The sequence below is a fragment of the Ictidomys tridecemlineatus genome, chromosome 2, assembly GCF_052094955.1.
Source record: "Ictidomys tridecemlineatus isolate mIctTri1 chromosome 2, mIctTri1.hap1, whole genome shotgun sequence".
Classification (NCBI taxonomy): Eukaryota; Metazoa; Chordata; class Mammalia; order Rodentia; family Sciuridae; genus Ictidomys; species Ictidomys tridecemlineatus.
In genome coordinates this window covers 52,464,446-52,476,874 of record NC_135478.1, presented here as the reverse complement: position 1 = coordinate 52,476,874, position 12,429 = coordinate 52,464,446, and the positions used below count along the sequence as shown (strand labels likewise).

Sequence of the window (12,429 nt, the reverse complement as noted above, 5' to 3'; positions counted from 1 at the left end):
CCACGTAATTAATGCTGCACGCATAAACTTCAAACGGGAAATTTTGTTGTGTGTTATTGCATTTGAAATTACCAGTCTTCTGTAGATGGCTTAGTATTGGTTTTCCCATAAAAAGGGAGAAAACAATTTCCCGAGTTTCCTTCTTTAAGACAAAGATGAAAATGGACCCTTCATTCACTTGTTCAGAATTTACACCATGATGTGATCAAGATCAAAACTGAAGCCAATCTCTGTGGAGTCTGTCAGAGAGGAGCCATGGCCTGAATGGGTATTCTCATTGTCCCAACATTAACAAACCACTTGGGGAGGGTGATACTGTTTAGCAGAGCAAGCACAACAGCTACCAGACAGATGAGGCAGGCGGTGGACTTTTTCTGTAAAGGGGCCAGTGAGAAAATATTGAAGGCTTTGCACCAGAGAGTCTCTAGGTCACAACTACTAACGCTGCCATCAAAGTAACAGCAGACAATACATACAGAAATGAGTGTGGCTGAGCAATAAAACTCTATTCACTAAAAAAGACGTGGGCCCATGAAGATGTGAATACATGAAATTACTTTGCAGACAAGTAACATTGATTTTTTGAGTACTAAGAACAGCCAGGACAGAAGAAAGAAAAAAAGAAAAACAAAGGATTCTAATAAGACTTTCCCAAGAGCAAGGGGGATCTTCCTTTCACCCTCAGTACACTGACTAATACTTACTGGGCACTTGATGGGTGAAAGGAATAACAGACTCTATGGTTAAAGAAGCTTAAAGTTCATGTGCGAAGAACAGGGAAGAACTCCTCAAACAACATCAACTCATCTCTTTGCTCGAATCTTCTTGCTGTTGGATTATACAACCCAGGCTACCATGTCTGTCTCCTAGGTTAGTTTTTTCCCTGCAGGTCCCCTGTTCCAGAATCTGTCCTCTTCTTCGAAAGTCCTTTCAATATATTTTCAGGAACTCTAGCCATTTAGTCTCAGACAGACTTTTTAATCACTGGTGACAGTTACAATAGTGACAAACGAACAATCACGGGGGAAGGTCCTATGACCTCACTGACAGCATAGTTCAGTGGTAGAGCACTTGCTAGGCATGCACAAGGCTCTGGGTTCAATCTCCAGTCCCATTTAAGAGAGAGAGAGAGCGAGTGATCGAGAGAGAAAAAGTACTTTTTCACTTGCTCCTTTAAGAGACCATTTGATGTGACTCAGTCAGTGCTGAAAAAAGTGTGGGGACCTGACAAAGGAAGAGGGGGAGATGGACTGTCTGGTTGAGCCTGGGCTGGGTGGCTTCTCCAGGTGTGACTCTGGGGCAAGCTGCCAGCCACTGCCTGCTTTGTGTGCCTGTCTCTGCCATGTAAACCAAGGCAAGACCAGAGGCTTCTAGAAGGTTCCGTGATGCTAGCTAGAGCTCATCCAGCCCTTCCCCTCACAGGGCAAGCTCACACCAGCACTGCAGCAGCGAGGGGCCTTTTGCTTCCAGACCTGTCACCACCCCCTCCCTTTGCTGCCCATTTCCTTCTTCTCAACTCCACAAGGAGATGCTGGCATTCAAAGTCATCTTTTAATGACACAATCCCGAGGCAGCCGCAGCTCTCTCACTGGCCTGCAATCAATTAGCAGAGAGAACAAACAGCCTGTCAAGGGCTGTTACAGCACAAGTTTTTAAGAAAGTGCGGTGGCTCTTGCTGCGTTGCTCACTGTGAGGCCACCTGGTACTCGATGTGTCCCACAAGGGCACGCTGTCTGCGTCTCTCACTTTCTTGTGCTAATCTTTGCCTCTTTTAACTGTGAAACGGAATCCACAGGCAGAAAGGCATGCAAAACACACATGTAGTGCCGGCACACGGTGGCACACGCCTGTCATCCCAGTGGCTCAGGAAACTGAGGCAGGAGGATCGTGAGTTCAAAGCCAGCCTCAGCAACTTTGCGAGGCCCTAAGCAACTCAGAGACACCCTGTCTCTAAATAAAATACAAAAATAGGGCTGGGGATGTGGCTCAGTGGTTGAGTGCCCCTGAGTTCAATCTCTGGTACCAAAAAAAAAAAAAAAAGTAATAATAATAATAATACCCCCAACATGTAGCACTGTCAAATAATCTTACAGGGAAACCTAGTGTGGGGTGACCACTTGGAACTGGAGGGGACCTGGCTTCCCCTACAGGGCCAGTCCTTCCTATTCCATCCCACCCCCAAGTAATAACCACCATTCCCATTTTGAAATAATCATTATTGACTTTCCTTTTAGTTTTCCCTCCCAGACTCCTAAACATTATAGCTTCCGTTTCCTCATTTTCAAACTCATGTTGAAGAACATGCAAAAATGTACGGTTCAGGATCTAGTCTCACATGCTGAACAGAGTGTTTCTTGGGTGCATCATAACATTAGGCTCTCTGTTCCTTTCTATTGTATGACTATAGGAAGTCGTATTGATCCAGTCTTCGAATGATGGATTTCTAAGGCATTTTTATATTTGGGAAATTAGAAATTAACAATGCCACAAACATCCTTGGACACATCTCTGGGTATACCTATGTTAGATCTGAGTTTTTTTAATGGAGCAGGACTCTTGGACCAAAAGAGCTGGATACTACCAAGTGTTTCCAAAGCCTGGTCTCCCTAACTGATTTCACAGACACCACGAGAGTGCCTGGCACATACATACTTGCTGGTGCTTGACTTGTTTAGCATTTTTAATATTTGACTCTCTCATGCATGCTGCTGGGTTTTTTTTTAAGCTTCATACATGAAAGAGCTTTGAGAAATCCATGTTTAACACATATATATGGGCTACTCTTTAACTATTTTAAAAATAATCAAATCACAAATCGAATGGGACTGTGTGGTAAAGATTTATGACTCCAATGTAATCATCTTCTGGATCAAGATATATTTTTAAGCGGAGTGGAATACTTAAAAATAAGCTCGGGAGGCTGAGGCAGGGGGACTGCAAGTTCAAAGCCAGCCTCAGTAAAAGTGAGGTGCTCAGCAACTCAGTGAGACCCTGTCTCTAAATAAAACACAAAATAAGGCCAGGGATATGGCTCAGTGGTTGAGTGCCCCTGGGTTCAATTTTAGTTACCCTTTCCTGCCAAAGAAAGATACATTTTTATCACTACCCTCCAAGAAAATTTCCTTGAGTCCCTTTTGTACTCCACTATTCTGACCTTTAACACCATGGGCTGGTTTGGGCTGTTCTTAAACTTTACATAAATGGGGCTATGTGGTATGGGTGTTTTTGTTTTGGGGTAAGTCAGTAGTTCATTACTTTTAATTGCTGCATAGTATTCCACTGTATGAATATACCACAACCTGTATCTCTCTGATGTGGTTTTGGGCCAGTAGAAAGAAAAAAAGTTCACATGCATGAGTCTTTGGCTAGGTGGACATGTCTCTTGATAGGATCTACATATGGCATTGCCAGCCAGGATGGATGGCAAGGTCGATGTGTAACACTGGCTGTCAAAGGTACTATATCATGTGCACCTGCAGCACAGGGCTGGTTTCTTTCGAAACAGTTCATCCTGCCACTACCATGATGTGACAAGAAGCCTATTGGCTCTTCAGTAGAACTCAGAGGATGGCCAGGTCTGCAGACACCCCACCTCTCTATGGTAGGAAGCTCAGTCTTGGCTGGTGTGATGGATGGGGGTGGGGGGAAGGAAATGAGAAGCACCCACTCTTACCACTACCCAGAAGAACTTGGTGGAACAGCTGATACAGATCTGCAAATAGACCTTCTTGCTTCCCTTCCCTTTGTACAGGGGCCTGTGCTGAACGCCAGCCACCCCAAGGCTATGTCCATAGATTTGGTAGGAAATGGTCAGTGTCCCAGGGCAGGGGCAGGGGGGAGGGGGATGGGAGAAATACCTCCGAGGTGAGCCCAGGTAATAAACTGGTAAGTCAGAGAAACTCTTCTGTAAGTTCTGATCTTGTCCAGGCCCTGACTTCCATTTTTAAAAGGAAAAGCTCTCAAGAGCTTCATTTGGGGACATTATCAGAAGGGTGTTTTCAGTGACAATTTATTTGTTCTTTCAGTGATGGCTTTCTTGGAAAAGCTCAGAGAGGGAAGGAGGGAGAGCAGGAAGAGCAGCTGTTCAAAATGACCAGTGGGGGATTCGGCCTTTTTGGAGACAATTTCTTGCTGTCCCCCCCTCCCCCATTCCCTGAGGGAGAAAGCAAGCTGCCTCCAACTCATAAAGGTGTCAGGTCCAGTGGAAGGGGAGTGGGACGGCAAGGAGGGCCGCTGGGAAGAAACGGACAAATAGGCAAAGCTGCTCAACCAAATCACCACCGCTACTGAGTTTCCTTTCAGAAACAGAAAGTGGTCATTTTACATTTGGGAGTACACACACCTGCACACAGATCCCTGGGAGTTCTCTGGGTGGGTGCTAGGAAGAGGACTAGAAAGCATGTAATCCAAAAACTGGAAAGAAAAAAAAATAGATACTTATACTTTTAAATGACCTTGAACAAAATACACCTTTCTTAGCACTGTCCAATTGGGTAACACTAGTAACAAAGAAAGACAATAATTCCATGCCTGTTGCATACAGGTTGCTTTTAAATTTTCTTTTTTTAAGGATGGGTTTTAAGCTGGGCACAGTGGTGCATGCCAGTGATTTGGGAGGCTGAGGCAGGAAGATCATCAGTTCAAAGCCAGCCTCAGCAACTTTGCAAGGCCCTAAGCAACTCAGTGAGACTCTGTCTCTAAAAAAATATAAAAAAGGGATGGGATGTGGCTCAGTGGTTAAGCACCCTGGGTTCAACCTCTGGTACCACCACCACCACCACCACCAACAACAACAACAACAACAAAAGAATGGGTTTTAAGCAAATTGGGGGAACTAGACTCAGTTCTGGGGAAACAATGTTTACACAGATGTGGCCATTCATAAGGGCTTGCAAAAGAGAGACAGCACAAATAGCTGAATTTGACTGCACTGTACTGCATTCACAATTTGTCTCTAAATCTCTCCTCTCCAGTGGATGGCGGTGGTAGGACAAAGGAAATAAAAAATACATCTTAGGGTTTCCATCTCTTCCTCTGTGGATGGAAAGATAAAAAGAGAACCAAGGGCAAATTACTTCATTCCACTCTCTCCATATTTCTGCATGGTGCTCAAGTCGGTCATGTTCATAATTTACTCACAAAAAAGGAACCATAAGGAACAGCACTTCATTTGGCCAAGAGTCTTCTAGGGTACCTCTAGCCAGCACCAGAGAAGCAAGGTCACAGAGCTCAGAGCCCCAAACATACCACAGCCCGACCCACCAGCACACACCATCATCCATGCCGGTGGTGCCTGAACCCTACCTAAGTTTCCCTTCCTGCTTGCATCAGCTCTATGCTTTCTGTAGATCTTACTGACCCAAGTCTGAGTGAAGTCAGCTGCTCCCCACTCTAATCACCTGCTTAACTGTGGCTCTTCCTCAAGAGTCTGTTGAGGGAGAGAGAAAGCGGAGAGGGACTAGGAGGAGGGAGGGAGGGCGTCCAGACTCATTGGCAGGTGTGACCACCCTGAAAGGGAGGGAGGCAAGTGAGGAGAAGGAGCCAGAACCAGGCTGCCCCATCCCAGTTGGACAGGAACAACCCTGTGTCTGTTCCTCACTGTGTACGGTCCTGGACTGGAGCATCCTGGAGATGGGCCTCAGTGTGAGCACTGGGGGTCAAGAAGGTGCAGCTTGGGGCAGATCTGTACACTCCTGTGCCCAGGTTTGTGGTGTGTGTACATTAGTAACTCTGGAAAGAACAACCAGCGCCATTTATAAGAACTGCTGAGCATTTGAGAAGAGAGGAGTATCATGGTTTGAATGTGAGGTGTTCCCCAAAAGCTCATACGAGAACGTTCAGAGGAGAAATGACTGGGTTATAGTCTTAACCCAACCAGTGAATGAACCCCTGATGGGATTAACTGGGTGGTGGCTGGAGGCAGGTGGGTGTGGCTGGAGGAGGGGGCATTGGGGGCGTGGCTTTGGGGTCTCTATCTGTCTCTGGAGAGTGGAGTCTCTCTCTGCTTCCTGATCACCATGTGAGCTGCTTCCCTCCCCCACACTCTTCCTCCATGATGTCCTGCCTCCCCTCAAGCCCTGAGGAATGGGGTGGGCTGTCTATGGACTAAGAACTCTGAAACTATGAGCCTCCAGACAAACCTTTTCTCTTGTATAGTTGTGTGGGTTGGGTCTTTTAGTCACAGCAGCGGAAAAGCTGTCTAAAACAAGTATCAAGGAGAAAACCCTCCAGGAGTGCGATCAGGCAGGTTCTCTGGAAGTTGGACAGAGCTCTGTACCCGACAAGGGAGTGCATCTGAGATCTTTCTCGCAGACAAGCTGCACCTTCTTGACCCCCAGTGCTCACACTGAGGCCCATCTCCAGGATGCTCCAGTCCAGGACCGTACACAGTGAGGAATAGACACGGGGTTGTTCCTGTCCGACTGGGATGGGGCAGCCTGGTTCTGGCTCCTTCTCCTCACTTGCCTCCCTCCCTTTCAGGGTGGTCACACCTGCCGATGAGTCTGGACGCCCTCCCTCCCTCCTCCTAGTCCCTCTCCCCTTTCTCTCTCCCTCTTGCATTTAAAAAATCCCAACCTGGCACCTGCTTCAAGGCCGACTCTGATGACCAACCACCAAGTACAGTTGGCTGCGAGGACCAGATTACTCATGGTGCTCTCAGTTGAAGGAACATATTAGATTCTTTTTCTTTTTTAAAAAAAAATCACTAATGAGAAATTAACATTCTGAGATATGACTCCCAGAGCTGAAGAAATAAAAGCTATTTCTGATCTGCGACAGAAACCCATATTGATTTCTTTTCCCTCTTTACAACATCTCTATCATCATTCCCAAGCCAGAGTCTCTTCGAAGGGCACAATTATTTATGCTCCTTCAAATTAACAGATCATACAAATCCCTCACAGAACTTCCACGGCAAATGCAAGTTCTTTTAAGCTATTTTAAATGTCTATTCCCTTTCAGATAAGTGAGAAATTCATACGCCTTTCTCTTCTCAATGGAAGCCGAACTCAAGGAGGCTTTGGTCCCCCTCTTCTTAATCTGCTTTTCTATTTTGGGATTTTTATTGAGGAGTTTGTATGTTTCCTTGACATTCCTCTGGCTAATAGTTAACTGAGCACCTACTCTCTACCAGATACAGTGTGCCATATACTTATGTATATGGCACACTGTAGATGGTATACTTATGTAGGTATGAAATGAATTAATAAACAAGCAAGGGCCAGGCATAGTGGTGCGTGCCTATAATCCCAATAGCTCAGGAGGTTGAGGCAGGAGGATCTCAGGTTCAAAGCCAGCCTCAGCAACTTAGTGAGGCCCTAAGCAACTTGGTGAGACCCTGTCTCTAAATAAAACATAAAAAGGGACTGGGGATGTGGCTCTGTGGGAAAGCACCCTGGGTTCAAACTCTAGTCCCCAAAATAAATAAGTAAACCAATCAACAAGCAAGAACATTCCAGATGTACTTCAGTGCTTTGAAGAAAGAAACTTGGAAGATATAACAGACAGTGAAGGAGATGGGAAGAGGCAGGCAATCTGACAGAATAACCAAGAACTCACTAAGAAGGCAACATCTCAAATAAGACCTGAAAGCATAAAAGTGAGATCAGACTGGGTACAAGTGAGGGGAGTTCTGTCCCCACAGAGGAAGCCACCACGGCTGGGAGGTAACAGGAGGAGGGGTCTGCAGCTTCCTTCCCTTCCCTTCCCGTGACAGCTGGCCTCGGTCTGCCTTCATCTTTGCTCTAATTCCACATCTGCACAGTATGGGGGCAAAGCAACCTATTATTGCTGAATAAATAAATGAACTTACTTTGTAGGGAATTATTATTATTGTTTTTGGTCCTGGGGATTGACCCAGGGGTGCTTAATCACTGAGCCACATCGCAATCCTTTTAAATCCTCTCTAAATAGAGACAAGATCCTGCCAAGTTGCTAAGGCTGGCTTTGAACTTTCGAACTTTCTGCCTCAGCCTCCCAAGCCACTGGGATTACAGGTGAGTGCCACCATGCCTGGCTGGGAATTATTCTTTACAAGTCTCCCAATTTCTCAGCTAGACAGCAGGGTCAAAGGCACAACCCAGGCAACTCTGCTACCATCCACAGCCAGTGAAGGATTCTCGAAGGGAACAACTTCTGCTAAAAGTCTGTATCTCTCCTTCAATCCATCCTTGAAATGCTAAGCCCCAAAGCAAGGGCATTAGGTGGGACCTGTGGATCTGAGATTAGGTCATGAGGTCAGAGCCCTCATAAATGAGATGAGTACCCTTTCCTGAAATTGAAACTTGGGGAGAATCAATGGAAACATCCCAGATTGGGATAATTTCAGACACTACACTTCCATTTGCATTTGGTTTATCACTGTTACCAGCTATACAATGGAACAGTTGGCAGAACTGATCAGCTATTCCTAAATCCCACTTAAATGAACCCTCATAACTGGTTCTACTTTCCTTGGGAGAGAGAGAGGGAGAGAGAAAGATAGAGGGAGGAAGAGAGGAGAGAGAGGGAGGAGAGAGAGAGAGAATGAGAATGTTTGCTAAGCTCTACAGCATTGGTGTAGGTCTAATGACAACCCTCTCAGAGGGTGTGGAGACACGTTTTTGTCACAGTGGGCTGGGGGTAGGGAGGGGGAAGGAGAGATTTATTAGGGTTCCTAATGCTATTTCTGCCAATGTCTTTGGAATTCTAATTAGATTATTAAAACTTTGCAAATCACTGCATTAGATGAAGACTCCACACCTCCCCGAGACAAGGGTACATTTGAAATTAGAGGATCTCGATGTCACAGGTAATGATGGACTGCCCATAATAAAACTGCAGGGAAATTCCTCCAATAAAAACCAGTTGGAAAAGACAGAACCCATTCATCTTGCTTTCTCTTCCACTTTTATGCCTGGGGAGAAGATGCACGTCCTGCACAACATCAGTCTAGCCTTTTGCAGTCGTAGCGACTAAATCATGCTTGTTCACACTCTACGAAATTTAATGACCTATCCTGGCGACTTATTTTTGTCCCACCCTAAACCTAAGAGGCAGATCAAAAAAATTTATAAGTGGGAAGACGCTTCCAAGAAGAATATTTTTAGGAGAGAGATGAGACAAAAGACAGGTGTGACCCAGTAGAATAGCATCCCTTAAGGCGTTTTGATTTATAACGTATGCATTCAAAAGTGGTGCCCGGAGAGAAACAAATGGATTCCTGTTAACCCAGACCCATTTGCAGGTAATAAATGGGCGTGCCCTTTACCCATCAAATAATAGCTCTAATGCCCTTCAATATCAGGGGATGAGAAATGGGTGTCACCTTCTGTCCTCTGCAAGATAACCTGTTACCTCTAGTGGGGGACTCAGAGCCCTACACATTCCAGCAAAAGGAAGTAGATTTGGCTTTACTTACCATGATGGACGACACCCTTCAACCCGTGGATAATAGGATCCAGTGCAGAATTGTCCCTCGGACTGACCTACATGTAAAGGAGACATGATTGGTTAAATCTATTCTGGCATCAGATATAACAGCCTCAGTTTAATCTTCTAAAAAGAAGGTGGGGAAACAGATGTGATCTACCGAGGCTCTTAGGTCTCACGTAGACCCTGGCTTGCACCAAATGCAAGATATTTATGACATAATAAAATCAAGCGAGGAGGTCTAAATCAAAAGAAAGAAACTTCGCAGAATACATAATAACCAGAGAGACATACCATAGTCCTAGCAAAATCTTAAAGGCAACTGCGAGACTTTTTTCTGCTTCATTTTATTAAAGGTAGCCCCCGATAGGCTAAAAAGTCACTGAAAGAGAGCCATCCATCATCAACTGAGGATTTCAATACCTTCTGGGGTTTTTCCTTCTCCTTAGAAAATGCATCTGTTCCCTGCCAATGGATTCTCCTTGAGAAGGACCCCAGGCCCTGGAAAAATGTCACGGCATACGGGGCATTTGTCAGAGTTACTCAAAGCAAGAAGGCAGAGGAAAGAGCTCCAAGAGGCAGTGACTCTACCTGTTTCCCTGTGTGAACTTAATGCTCCCAATACCAAGCCCTCCTTGGACTTGTTTCATTCTTCCCCTTTACTGCCCCTCATCAGAAATTCTCAATCTTGCCCTTTCTAGAAAATTAACATTTTACCAGCATATTCCAAGTTTTAGGTACTTTCCTTAGAATTACATTACATATTTACAAATGGAATGATGTCTTGAAGGTACTTCAAAACAATCCAAGAATAGACAGCAGGCAGAGCGAGCAGGGTACGGATGCAAAAAGACTGACCTTCACCTTGGGTGATGGGTAGAGATGGGTAATGAGACCTTTTTTTTTTTTTTTTAAACCAGGGATTGAACCCAGGGGCGTTTAACGACTGTGCCACGTCTCCAGCTCTTTTCATGTTTTGAGACAAGGTCTCACCAAGTTGCTCCGGGCCTCACTAAGTTGCAGAGGCTGGTTTTGAACTTGTGATCCTCAGCCTCCTGAGATGCTGGGATAACAGGCGTGTGCCACTGCATCTGGCAATAAGACATTCTCTCTACTCTTGTGTATGCTTAATTTTTTTTCCCAAAATAAAGAACTTTCAAAATTCATTATTTGTGGTCAGCACAGTTCTGGTCTTTAAATTTTTTTTTCTTTCTTTAAACTTTTTTTCCCTCCAGGGATAGTATTTGCCATTAATCCATTTCTTACATAATGAAGTTATGCGGTCATAAAGAACCTTTCAGTGTGTGGCAAGATCCAATTTGATATTTCAAGTTAGTTAATTCAGAGGAATCCAGATCCATCCCTAGATGGAATTCTACACTGACTGCCAATTTCCCACACTCTTTCCTCCTCTTACAGATGTTCCAGTGGGGAACTAGTTTGCACTCTCTGATAACAATCTATATCTGGTACATTTCCTTCTCTTCTGTGCTTTAGCATCACTAGGTAAGAGCTATGTCTTCCCAATTATACCTTCCTAAGGGGACACCAACCATGCTCAAAGACATTTTTAGGTGTCACTACTCAGGGTGGACAGGGAAAAGGAGGAGAAAATGTTGCTGGCCTCAAGTGATGAGAGGCCAGGACTATGCTAAATATCCATGTGCTCAGAATAGTACCCCTGTAACAGAATCACCTGGCCTGAGATACCCCTGGTGCAGGGGGTGAGGGTGGGAAGCCCTAGATAATTGCTGTGTGAGTGAACAGTGATCACACTCTAATGTCTTAGTTATGCCTAAATTCAAAACAGAGGTGCTATTATGCACAGAATTGTATTTATACACTAATAAAATAATGTGGACCTTGTGCTATATCATAAACACTACAGGTATGGGGAAAAGAAAAAAGATCAACAAGTAGGGACCCAGTGTAGCAGTCACAAATGTAGGATTCTAGGAGTTGGCATGAGTGTACCTCCAAATTGCCTGAGGACAAGCTCAAGCCAGGGTTGGTACGGGTTGAAGCATCAACATTCGTGAAAGGTGAACATGCACAGAATACACCAGATCAAAACTGTATTTGAAGAAATATTGTAATTTGCACCTTAGCCATTGAAATTCAAATACTTGGCCAAAATAGAACTACAACTCAAGAATGCAAGAGAAGAAACTCTAACCAGAGAATGTGGCCAAATTTCAAAAGTCCTGAATACAAGAAAATCCCAGAGAAAGATCCCGTGTCAAGTCGAAGTTGTAGGTGAAAAACAGAACCATAATTAGGTTGGGACGAGTGTCCCCATGTGGCACTACTGGGAGACTGGTGGAACCGTTAGGAGGTAGGATGTTGGTGAGGGATGTGGCCTTAAAGGGAACTGGACTGTCCCCTTCTTCCTCTTGTTTGGCTTCCTGGCAGATGAGGTGAGCTGATGTGCTCTGTCACATACTTCTGTCATGATATGCTAACTCACCTCAGTTCCCCCAACACGGGGCCAATCAATCATGGACCTGAACCTCCCAAACTGTAAGCCCCAATGAACCTTTTTTTCCTAAGTGAATTATCTCAGGTGTATTTTTACAGTGATGAGAAGCTGACTAACCCAGGTGGTCTCTTTGACTCAGTCTGGTGGAGATATTCATGCCAATTTAACTACCTGTAGTTACACTGATATCTGTCACTCTAAATTCTTCCCATCCGGGCCACAGGCAATGCTGCAGTTTGATTTTGATTTTCCTCCGTCAAGAGTGTATATCAATTTCTCCTCCCTTTTGAAATCCAGTTGTCTACATGACTTGCTTTGGCTAAGGTGAAGTTACTGACTGTCATACACACGGGCTCAGACCACCAAAGGGAAGAATCCCAGGTTGATCTCCTGGAGGAAGACAGAGCCCTGGGAGCAGACAGAGACAGTCCCTGCCAAGGTCCTTCAAGACCCACCGGTTTACCAACTACCAGACGGGTGAGTGAGTCACTCCAGGTCATTAAAGCAGACCCCAACCACAAATAACCAGCTGGCCTATC

General features: G+C 45.0%; 1 protein-coding gene across 2 annotated transcripts in view; it reads right to left on the bottom strand.

Moving 5' to 3' along the window:
• Ptprg (protein tyrosine phosphatase receptor type G) overlaps nucleotides 1-12,429 on the bottom strand; it is a 707,393-nt gene that overhangs the window by 152,521 nt on the left and 542,443 nt on the right. For both annotated transcript variants that reach the window (XM_078038562.1, XM_078038563.1), the window contains exon 6: nucleotides 9,401-9,467. In XM_078038562.1, the coding sequence (XP_077894688.1) occupies nucleotides 9,401-9,467 (67 nt within the window). The remainder of the gene's footprint in view (nucleotides 1-9,400; nucleotides 9,468-12,429) is intronic.